Here is a 12,969-nt window from a genome sequence, read left to right as displayed (position 1 = left end):
TAGCTGAGATAGGCGCCAGCGCCCCCCGCAACCCCGAAAGGGAATAAGCGGTAGAAAATGGATGGATGGATGGATGGAAATCAAAAGCTCTGAATCAAACAAAAGCCGCTTTTAGAGAGGACCAGGATGATTTACAGAACATAAATCAGACAAACTCTACTTCATAGGATCAACAGGGGTTGAGGAAGACAATATCTGGAGGTTAACAGCAGACACCTGCTTGTGCAGGTTTACGTTCAAATCGCATTTCCAGAGACTTAAACACGTTATTTCCAATGATAATCCAGGATTTCCAGGACGAGAACCCATCTTGTTCGTCTGTTTCAATCCTGTTGTGCTGTGTACAGATCAAATTCAATGACCCTGTGACCTCACTCTATCTAACCCTCAGCGTTCCCTCCCCCATATGTCCTCCCTCTTCCCCTGGGGTCACCCGTCCATCACTTCCCTACCTCCCCTGCCTGCGGTACTGCTGTGGTAACACAACACTGACTGGTACCCATTTCCATGACAACTGTTCCCCTGAGAAACCGCCCCCGCCCCCCACAGCATCCTCAGCAACTACAAGGCTTGAACACAGATCCACACAAGGAGACGCATGACATTTTAGGCAGTTTCTAGTAAAATAAGACAGAGATGTACATTCATTTTCATCCTAAAGTCTAACTATAGAACAGATTGGGATATAAAGCATACAGAGATGTTGAAAAGACAGTAAGGGAAGAAACACAAAGATGCGGAACAAAATGCGCTGTAGGCGAACTGAGGCAGTCATTGATAAAAGTCTACCATGCTAAACAACTGATCAACCAAGCATGCAGCAATTAACCAGGGGGGAAAAAGCATTGGGTGTTAATAAAATAAACAACACCAGAACGAAATAGAAGGACACATCGGCATCTGAATTGCATTTGAATTTGTGAGGTTGTCATGTTAGGAGTGGATTACTGTATTTTGGTTAATTATTGACAGTGGTTACCTATTTTTTGTTATAAATTAGCATTTAAGGGGAACTTCCCTTTTTTGGAAATGTTGCCTATCCTTCCCTATAAAAGACATGACAACTGATTTTTTAATGCATTCTAAATATTAAATACATTTGATCAAAAGTCACAATGGAGCCTATGGGAGCCGTTCAATTCTGCCCATAAAAAACATTCATTAGGGTTTTATATACCATATTTTTCAGAGTATAAGTTGCTCCGGAGTATAAGTCGCACCGGCCGAAAATGCATAAAAAAGATGGAAAAAAAACATATACAAGTCGCACTGGAGTATAAGTCGCATTTTATTGGGAAATTTATTTGATAAAACCCAACAGCAAGAATAGACATTTGAAAGGCAATTTAAACTAAATAAAGAATAGTGAAGAACAGGCTGAATAAGTGTAGGTTATATGAGGCATAAATAAGCAACTGCTATGTTAACCGAACATATTATGGTAAGAGTCATTCAAATAACTATAACATATAGAACATGCTATACCTTTATCAAACTATCTCTCACTCCTAATCCATAAATCCCATGAAATCTTATACGTCTAATTTCTTACGTGAATGAGCTAAATAATATTATTTGATATTTTACGGTAATGTGTGAATAATTTCACACATAAGTCGCTCCGGAGTATAAGTCGCACCCCCGGCCAAACTATGAAAAAAAACTGCGGTCCGAAAAATACGGTACATAATGTTAGTAACGTATTTTCCGGACTGTAAAGCGCACTTAAAACCTTTGGGTGGCACCCGAACCACCTCATCTGGCTCCTCTCCATGTGGAGGAGCAGCGGCTTTAATCCAAAACTCATGACCGTAAGTGAGAATGGGAACATAGATCGACCGGTAAATTGAGAGCTTTGCCTTCCGGCTCAGCTCCTTCTTCACCACAATGGATCGATACAGCATCCGCATTACTGAGGACGCCGCACCGATCCACCTGTCGATCTCACCATCCACTCTTCCCTCACTCGTGAACAAGACTCCTAGGTACTTGAACTCCTCCACTTGGGGCAGGGTCTCCTCCCCAACCCGGAGACGGCACTCCACCCTTTTCCGGGCGAGAACCATGGACTCGGACTTGGAGGTGCTGATTCTCATCCCAGAAGCTTCACACTCGGCTGCGAACCGATCCAGTGAGAGCTGAAGATCCTTGCCAGATGAAGCCATCAGGACCATATCATCTGCAAAAAGCAGAGACCTAATCCTGCGGTCACCAAACCAGATCCCCTTAACGTCTTGACTGTGCCTAGAAATTCTGTCCATAAAAGTTCTGAACAGAATGGGTGACAAAGGACAGCCTTGGCGGAGTCCAACCCTCACTGGAAACGTGTCCGACTTACTGCAAAGCGGACCAAGCTCTGACACTGATCATACAGGGAGTGGACTCCTCCACTTGGGGCAGGGTCTCCTCCCCAACCCGGAGACGGCACTCCACCCTTTTCCGGGCGACAACCATGGACTCGGACTAGGAGTTCATGGTTAGTTCAGTCACAAAATGTAAATAAAGTATTGTTGGCGCTTTTTGAATGGTTATTTATCAGATTTTGTGGGCGAGATAGTAGAGCTCCCTTTGGCACTTTTATTTTTTCCAAATTCCATCTGTTGTCATGTCTTTTACGATTGTAAACAATGGAGAACATTCCAAAAAAAGTGCAGTTCCCCTTAAAGAATATTGAAACATCGAACAGTTTATTTCTATTTCCATTATTTCCTTTGAGAAAATAATTGATATTGACCATGCATCCCTGAATTGAGTGTTTTGATCTGAGGAGGTGCACTGTATGCTCCTTATTAGCTTTATGGTAATAATTAACTACAGGATTGTATGTATGTGACTAAATCTGCCTTCTCTAATCATTTTACACTGTGTTCTCTTCAAAGTGTTGGACGTTCAAGGGAGCAGGTTTTTATTCTGAGACCAGACACAATTATATGTGTGCAACATAATCCTTGACTACTTACGGGAGCTGACTGTGTCCACGTATTGAGGGAGATAAGGAGCCCACATATCAATAGTGTCCTTACGCCCCGATTGACCGATCCTTCTCAACTCAGCCAACAGTAAAGCTTGGGATGCTTCTCGGACCTAAAAGAGTCCGGTGGATTCAGTAAGTGCAAAGGTTTTCAAGTAGGCATTAAAAACAGTTGTGGTAAATGCTTGATTGTTGGATACAACTGCAGTCATTGTTTTACCTCCAGACAACGGTCCTGCCATCTTCTTGCCAGCATCTCTAGTAAAGGGGGTCGGAACTTATCGAGGCCCAGAAGGTCAGGGAGCATAACACAATGCATGGCTGCCAGCTGGCTCCAACCTGCAAACACACACGGGTGACAGAAGACACAGCAAGCAGAGGACTGGTTAGAAAAAATATATAGATATAATTCTATACAGTATATACAAACCCCGTTTCCATATGAGTTGGGAAATTGTGTTAGATGTAAATATAAACAGAATACAATGATTTGCAAATCCTTTTCAAGCCATATTCAGTTGAATATGCTACAAAGACAACATATTTGATGTTCAAACTCATAAACTTTATTTTTTGGCAAATAATCATTAACTTTAAATTTGATGCCAGCAACACGTGACAAAGAAGTTGGGAAAGGTGGCAATAAATACTGATAAAGTGGAGGAATGCTCATCAAACACTTATTGGGAACATCCTACAGGTGTGCAGGCTAATTGGGAACAGGTGGGTGCCATGATTGGCTATAAAAACAGCTTCCCAAAAACTGCTGTCTTTGACAAGAAAGGATGGGGCGAGGTACACCCCTTTGTCCACAACTGCGTGAGCAAATAGTCAAACAGTTTAAGAACAACCTTTCTCAGAGTGACATTGCAAGAAATTTAGGGATTTCAACATCTACGCTCCATAATATCATCAAAAGGTTCAGAGAATCTGGTGAAATCACTCCAGAAACCAACATTCAATGACCGTGACCTTTGATCCCTCAGACGGCACTGTATCAAAAACCGACATCAATCCCTAAAGGATATCACCACATGGGCTAAGGAACACTTCAGAAAACCACTGTCACTAAATACAGTTTGTCGCTACATCTGTAAGTGCAAGTTAAAGCTCTGCTATGCAAAGCAAAAGCCATTTATCAACAACATCCAGAAACGCCGCCAGCTTCTCTGGGCCCGAGATAATCTAAGATGCACTGATGCAAAGTGGAAAAATGTTCTGTGGTCTGATGAGTCCACATTTCAAATTTTTGGGGGAAATATTCGACATTGTGTCATCCGGACCAAGGGGGAAGCGAACCATCCAGACTGTTATCGACGCAAAGTTGAAAAGCCAGCGTCTGTGATGGTATGGGGGTGCATTAGTGCCCAAGGCATGGGTAACTTACACATCTGTGAAGGCACCATTAATGCTGAAAGGTATATACAGGTTTTAGAATAACATATGCTGCCATCTTTTTCATGGACGCCCCTGCTTATTTCAGCAAGACAACGCCAAGCCACATTCAGCACGTGTTACAACAGTGTGGCTTCATATAAACAGAGTGCGGGTACTTTCCTGGCCCGCCTGCAGTCCAGACCTGTCTCCCATGGAAAATGTGTGGCGCATTATGAAGCGTAAAATAGGACAGCGGAGACCCCGGACTGTTGAAGGACTGAAGCTCTACATAAAACAAGAATGGGAAAGAATTCCACTTTCAAAGCTTCAACAATTAGTTTCCTCAGTTCCCAAACGTCTGAGTGTTGTTAAAAGAAAAGGTGATGTAACACATTGGTGAACATGCCCTTTCCCAACTACTTTGGCACATGTTGCAGCCATGAAATTCTAAGTCAATCATTATTTGCACAAAAAAAAAATAAAAGTTTATGAGTTTGAACATGAAATATGTTGTCTTTGTAGCATATTCAACTGAATATGGCTTGAAAAGGATTTGCAAATCATTGTATTCTGTTTATATTTACATCTAACACCATTTCCCAACTCATATGGAAACAGGGTTTGTACACAGTTATAAGTCAAACCTGCACATTCATATACAGAACCTCACTGCGGTCATGTTGAGGTAAAAATAATTATTTCTACTGGGAATGAGAATCAGAGGCCAACATTATTATTTACAAGCTTCATGCATTGTCATCGCAAAAATAAACCAGGTGTTAGAAACCCTAAATCTCATTTTTGAAAAAATGTTCTTCTGAATGTCAAATTCTCATGTTTACATGACAGTGGTGAGGTTCTCATATGCAGACACACACAAGACCAAGTATACAATTCTTAAATTCCAACATAGTGTTAACATGACTGGCAGAGTTACTGACATTGTTAGCAATGGCTGAGTGAGACTTTAGTCATTATTTTGGAGAACCAAAGTATCAGAAACATGACACACAAACGGAGGATTGTGTAACATTGTGTTGTTGATAGCACTTGACAATGGAAATGGTCTAATCTTGAATACCCATGTAGTAAGAATGTATTTGAAGCAAAGTACATAAAAACCACAGAGCATTGCTTGAAGACTTTCAATGAGCTGTGACAATAGGAGTAAAAACAATAGCCGGTGCCCGTGTTTGTTTCCAGACACAAATCCATCTTGACATGAAAGGCGCATTGATGACATTAAACATAAACCAAACACCTGACACTTTCACATATATTGTTCAAATATATGGTTTCTGAAGAGCATATATCAACAGTTAGATGTAAAATGTGTCTGTTTGATATGGATGCTCATTCAAAGAAAATAACTTACATTAAAATGTTTTTATAAAGGACACAGAATAAACTTACCTCTACCGCTTAAATATATTTCCAAAAAAGGAAATATATACACACTGTATATATTTCAAGTTTGACAGAATTGACATTCACACGGTAAAAGGACTTGTACTCACCTGTTCCACCACAAAATTATTCTGAATCCAAGAAAACACAATTAGTTTTCCATCTTAAAACTCATTTGTATACTCTAGACTTTAAGTAGACCCCCTTTTTAGACCAGTTGATCTGCCGTTTCTTTTCTTTTCTGCTAAGGTCTGGTGGCCATGGATGAAGTGCTGGCTGTACAGAGTCGGGACCCGGGGGGTGGACCGCTCGCCTGTGCATCTGTTGGGGACATCTCTGTGGTACTGACCTGTCTCTGCTCGGGATGGTCTCTAGCTGGCCCCACTATGGACTGGTCTCTCACACTATTATGTTAGATCCACTATGGACTGGACTCTCACTATTATGTTAGATCCACTATGGACTGGACTCTCACGATTATGTTGGATCCACTATGGACTGGACTCCCACACTATTATTGATCCACTATGGACTGGACTCTCCAACTATTATGTTAGATACACTATGGACTGGACTCTCTCACTATTATGTTAGATCCACTATGGACTGGACTCTCACTATTATGTTAGATCCACTATGGACTGGACTCTCACTATTATGTTAGATCCACTGTGGACTGGACTCTCACTATCATGTTAGATCCGCTATGGACTGGACTCTCACTATTATGTTAGATCCACTGTGGACTGGACTCTCACTATCATGTTAGATCCGCTATGGACTGGACTCTCACTATTATGTTAGATCCACTATGGACTGGACTCTCACACTATTATGTTAGATCCACTATGGACTGGACTCTCACACTATTATGTTAGATCCACTATGGACTGGACTCTCACACTATTATGTTAGATCCACTATGGACTGGACTCTCACAATATTATGTTAGATCCACTATGGACTGGACTCTCACACTATTATGTTAGATCCACTATGGACTGGACTCCCACACTATTATGTTAGATCCACTATGGACTGGACTCTCACTATTATGTTAGATCCACTATGGACTGGACTCTCTCACTATTATGTTAGATCCACTATGGACTGGACTCTCTCACTATTATGTTAGATCCACTATGGACTAGATTACTCTCACACTATTATTTTAGATCCACTATGGACTGGACTCTCACTATTATGTTAGATCCACTATGGACTGGACTCTCACTATTATGTTGGATCCACTATGGACTGGACTCTCACTATTATGTTAGATCCACTATGGACTGGACTCTCACTATTATGTTAGATCCACTGTGGACTGGACTCTCACTATTATGTTAGATCCACTATGGACTGGACTCTCACTATTATGTTAGATCCACTATGCACGGGATTCTCTCACTATTATGTTAGATCCACTATGGACTGGACTCTCTCACTATTATGTTAGATCCACTATGGACTGGACTCTCACACTATTATGTTAGATCCACTATGGACTGGACTCTCACACTATTATGTTAGATCCACTATGGACTGGACTCTCACAATATTATGTTAGATCCACTATGGACTGGACTCTCTCACTATTATGTTAGATCCACTATAGACTGGACTCTCACAATATTATGCTAGACCCACTTTACGTCCATTGCATCTGGTCTCCCCTGGGGGGAATCACCCACATCTGCGGCCCTCTCCAAGCTTTCTCATAGTTATTCACATTAACATCCCACTGAGTTGTGAGTTTTTCCTTGCCCTTATGTGACGGATGTCGTTGTGGCTTGTGCAGCCCTTTGAGACACTTGTGATTTAGGGCTATATACATAAACATTGATTGATTGATTGTTTGATGTTTCTGTCTTTGTCATGAATAATTTGAGAATCGTAAGGACGCCTTTTATATTTACTAATGTCTGACATGTTTAGTAACTTTACCAGTGGCAGTAGCCAGACGAAGAGGGTGGTAAGTAACAGTCAAACTTAGTGTGACACACTCACAGACTTTTCAATTGGTCAAATGGTAGAGGGCGGGACATCAAAATGACAACAATAACAAGATTTCGGAGCTGTAAATCTAATTTTGAAATGAGCATATCCCGGCTCAGTTGTAGTGGTATTCAAAAAGAACATGATATGTTAATTCCTGTTGACATACCAGGGCCATTAAATGATGACTTGGCATGAAACTATTACATATGGCTCCATATGTATGCTTGGTCATTTATGTTGCAACAAAAAAAAAATACATAATCACAGAAACTAGAAGTCACATGACTTAAAAAGCCCAGTGAATCATTTTTCAAAATGACTGATGGCCTTTCTCCATCTAGAACCAAAGCACCGATGAAGAAACAGTTAGTTTGCTACGGTATGTAAAACAGTTCAGCATATCATCAATAATTATTGCTGACACTGTCAAGTGAAAATGTCGTGCAAACACCCTGGGCATCAAAAATAAAGTGAAACATGTAAACATTCCAAAGTCCTCCAGCAAGAAAGAAGACAAGACACCAAAAGGGACAAAGACACAGCACACGTGCTAATAAAAGACAGGTTTGTGGTCAATGCACTCTCAAACAAATCCTCTCAAGACAAGTTTGGGCTACAGTTGCACTAGGATGAGAATTTTGAAAACATGTACTTGGATGCAACATTTTTAAGTGTTTTATACACACAGGTGGTCCTTGGACTACTGATGAGTTCCGGTCCAACTGCTATCTAAGTCAAGTTTTAGTAAGTCGGAATTTTTACCTAAATTTTAACTACAGTAACAGGTTGGTCTTTATTCACACTTCAAGTAAATGTAATGTTGTTGCCCATATCTGACATGTATCTAAAATTTTTATTTTAATTCCAACTTTCAGAAATCTGACCCAGGCCTCTTTCATACATGCAGAGGTGGGTAGTAACGCCCTACATTTACTCCGTTACATCTACTTGAGTAACTTTTGGGATAAATTGTACTTCTAAGAGTAGTTTTAATGCAAAATACTTTTACTTTTGCTTGAGTATATTTATAGATATGAAACGCTACTTTTACTCAGCTCCATTTATCTACATTCACCTCGCTACTCGCTACTGATTTTTATCGATCTGTTAATGCACGCTTTGTTTGTTTTGGTTTGTCAGACAGACCTTCAAAGTAGGATCTATCACATGCCTGCGTTTCACCAATCAAATGCAGTCACTGGTGACCTTTGACACCGTTTCACCAATCAAATGCAGTCACTGGTGACGTTTGACTCCGTTTCACCAATCAAATGCAGTCACTGGTGACGTTTGACACCGTTTCACCAATCAAATGCGGTCACTGGTGACGTTTGACTCCGTTTCACCAATCAAACAGAGCCAGGCGGTCACATGATTAACTGCGCACTTTTTTTCATTCTTTTTTCAATAAACGTTTATTTATAAATTTCAACATTTACAAACAGTTGAAAATAATAATCAAAGTAAGTACAAAAACAGTACAAAACAGTATAAAAACCGTACAAAACAGCGCCAGGGGGTTGTAAATTCAAAGTAACTCAAATAGAATGCAAAAAATTATATATATATATATAAAATAAACAAAGTGCAAAGCCATGGGCTCACTCAATCTCAGTAAATAACTTAAATTTGGAACACAGCATCATCGTTTTCACATCTTTTTGCTTGTTAGAGGTAGAGTGTTTTAATGTAGAGTTCTAAATCTTTTTTAAAGGCACAAAAAACAGGTCGGGTATTGAGAAACTTACATTTATGAATATAAAACTTAGCCAATAGTATAATGAGCTTGCAAAGGTCAAATTCTTTTTCAAATTTTTTCTTAATGGTTTCTTAACAAAACCTTTCAACATATAAAGAGCTTTTTTGGATTGATTGATTGAGACTTTTATTAGTAGATTGCACAGTACAGTACATATTCTGTACAATTGACCACTAAATGGTAACACCCCAATAAGTTTTTCAACTTGTTTAAGTCGGGGTCCACGATCATCAACACCCCCCCAGCCTGGCTAATTTGGCAGTAAGAGGATATATGGGCTTATTGTTCTTCCACCATAGAAGTGGGTCAAAATCTAGTTTTTAATGCAATACAACAACCCCCTGCGACCCTGAACAGGACAAGCGGTAGAAAATGGATGGATGGTCTAAAATCTGCTGCTATAAAAACATTTGTTGTAGCTTCAGCCCTGCCTGACTCGCCGAGGAGAGGCTTCTTGAATGCGGTGGTGCCGCTTCAAAGGAGTTAACATGTTTGACGTGTTGGCAGAAGCCTACACTACTGCTGCTGAACAATGTCGGCAAACCTCCGTCCTCCATTGTTGTATCGCATCGCGCAGCCAAAGTGTTCCCAAACGGGAGATCTTAACGAGGCAGGATGGTCTTCCAGCTCTGGCTTTTGCATGTTGTCCTAGCCCGGTCGCTGCTAGCCTGCCTCGCTTTGCATTGTTTACACAACCTGCGGTGCGCTACTTAATATGTCCATGTGGAAACTCGTTTGGTACCGAAACGGTTCAATACAAATACACGTACCGTTACACCCCTAGGAATTAGACATTAGTCCGTCACACTATGCACAGAACACACTAATTCATAACCGTAATTGGTTCCAGTTTTCTTTTTGTACAGTTTCGATACTTTATGGGAGTTTTTGATTGATTGATTGATACTTTTATTAGTAGATTGCACAGTACAGTACATATTCCGTACAACTGACCACTAAATGGTAACACCCCAATAAGTTTTTCAACTTGTTTAATTAATTCATGGAGTGCGTTTGTAAGCAAGAAACGTCATAAAACATGGAGCACCTTTACTGTATTTGGACCACTGGTTTGGAAGTGAATTGACCAGAGCTACCAACAAGGAGTAGGTTTAGTAGGTAGACACACAGGACTGTAGACCAAAACAGGACAAAGGCGAGGAAAAATAACGGAGCTTGATAGACACTGACGAAAAGCATGTAGCATGGTAGAGGTAAGACTGAGGTCAAAGACGCAACAAACAGCAAAAAAGAATTAAATGTTTAGAGGGCATGAAAGCGTAAATAATACACTCATAAAGAGGAGAAGAGGAATGAAAGGGAGGAGCTCAAAATAGGGAAGAAGAGAATCTACAGGTATAAGTGGGTGAGTAAAGAACAGAGCTGGAGGAATCCCATAAGCTGTACTTGTCAGCTCAGTCAGTACCTTCGTTGACTGAGGGGATGTTATGAGAGGCGGGACCGGGGCCGGAGGAGCCGGGGGCCCTCTGGGGAGGAACCCCAGGGGCCCCCAACGGCCTGCCAGTCGTAGCAGAGACGCTGGAGCTGGCCGCGGTGGCTACAGCAGCTTGTGAAGGAAGAAGAAGGAGAAAAATAGTGAAGGAAGGAAGGAAGGAAGAGGTTAGAAAGATGTGACTTCTATACAGAGACAAAGAACATGAACTGTGGAGGAGAGAGAAGCAGTCAGGGGAAGGAAAAATACTGATAAATAAGGCATAAAGGTGTCATCATACAAACCCCGTTTCCATATGAGTTGGGAAATTGTGTTAGATGTAAATATAAACAGAATACAATGATTTGCAAATCCTTTTCAAGCCATATTCAGTTGAATATGCTACAAAGACAACATATTTGATGTTCAAACTCATAAACTTTATTTTTTTTTGCAAATAATCATTAACTTTAGAATTTGATGCGAGCAAATGTGACAAAGAAGTTGGGAAAGGTGGCAATAAATACTGATAAAGTTGAGGAATGCTCATCCAACACTTATTTGGAACATCCCACAGGTGTGCAGGCTAATTGGGAACAGGTGGGTGCCATGATTGGCTATAAAAACAGCTTCCCAAAAACTGCTGTCTTTGACAAGAAAAGATGAGGCGAGGTACACCCCTTTGTCCACAACTGCGTGAGCAAATAGTCAAACAGTTTAAGAACAACGTTTCTCAAAATGCAATTGCAAGAAATTGAGGGATTTCAACATCTACGCTCCATAATATCATCAAAAGGTTCAGAGAATCTGGAGAAATCACTCCACGTAAGCGGCATGGCCGGAAACCAACATTGAATGACCGTGACCTTCCATCCCTCGGACGGCACTGTATCAAAAACCGACATCAATCTCTAAAGGATATCACCACATGGGCTCAGGAACACTTCAGAAAACCACTGTCACTAAAAAGAGTTGGTCGCCACATCTGCAAGTGCAAGTTAAAGCTCTACTATGCAAAGCGAAAGCCATTTATCAACAACATCCAGAAACGCTGCCGGCTTCTCTGGGCCCGAGATCATCTAAGATGGACGGATGCAAAGTGGAAAAGTGTTCTGATGAGTCCACATTTCAAATTGTTATTGGAAATATTCAACATGGTGTCATCCGGACCAAAGGGGAAGCGAACCATCCAGACTGTTATCGACGCAAAGTTGAAAAGCCAGCATGTGTGATGGTATGGGGGTGCATTAGTGCCCAAGGCATGGGTAACTTACACATCTGTGAAGGCACCATTAATGCTGAAAATTACATACAGGTTTTGGAACAACATATGCTGCCATCTAAGCGCCGTCTTTTTCATGGACGCCCCTGCTTATTTCAGCCACATTCACCATGTGTTACAACAGCGTGGCTTCGTAAAAAAAGAGTGCGGGTACTTTCCTGGCCCGCCTGCAGTCCAGACCTGTCTCCCATCAAAAATGTGTGGTGCATTATGAAGCGTAAGATAGGACAGCGGAGACCCCGGACTGTTGAAGGACTGAAGCTCTACATAAAACAAGAATGGGAAAGAATTCCACTTTCAAAGCTTCAACAATTAGTTTCCTCAGTTCCCAAACATTTATTGAGTGTTGTTAAAAGAAAAGGTGATGTAACACAGTGGTGAACATGCCCTTTCCCAACTACTTTGGCACGTGTTGCAGCCAGGAAATTCTAAGTTAATTATTATTTGCAAAAAAAAAAAAAAGTTTATGAGTTTGAACATCAAATATGTTGTCTTTGTAGCATATTCAACTGAATATGGCTTGAAAAGGATTTGCAAATCATTGTATTCTGTTTATATTTACATCTAACACAATTTCCCAACTCATATGGAAACAGGGTTTTGTAAAATAAAATATGTTGGTACAGTTTGAGAACAGCAACATCAATTTCAAGAAATATTTTTGTTTGTGGAATGGGTGTCTGTCTTCCCGGAAATAAAACGGCAAGTTGAGTTAGGACACACTCACACTGGATCACTGC

The 12,969-nt window shown here is 40.8% G+C and overlaps 1 protein-coding gene across 1 annotated transcript in view; it reads right to left on the bottom strand.

Annotated features, from left to right (window-relative positions):
- LOC133536558 (WD repeat-containing protein 7-like) overlaps positions 1-12,969 on the bottom strand; it is a 134,042-nt gene that overhangs the window by 74,339 nt on the left and 46,734 nt on the right. The window contains exons 12-14 of the mRNA XM_061877186.1: positions 10,942-11,082; positions 3,192-3,310; positions 2,961-3,084 (exon numbers count right to left, since the gene is read on the bottom strand). Coding sequence (XP_061733170.1) covers positions 2,961-3,084; positions 3,192-3,310; positions 10,942-11,082 — 384 coding nt within the window. The remainder of the gene's footprint in view (positions 1-2,960; positions 3,085-3,191; positions 3,311-10,941; positions 11,083-12,969) is intronic.

Source organism: Nerophis ophidion, linkage group LG17 (assembly GCF_033978795.1).
Source record: "Nerophis ophidion isolate RoL-2023_Sa linkage group LG17, RoL_Noph_v1.0, whole genome shotgun sequence".
Taxonomy (NCBI): Eukaryota; Metazoa; Chordata; class Actinopteri; order Syngnathiformes; family Syngnathidae; genus Nerophis; species Nerophis ophidion.
The sequence above is the reverse complement of the archived record's forward strand: the minus strand, read 5'-3'. Positions and strand labels throughout refer to the sequence as shown.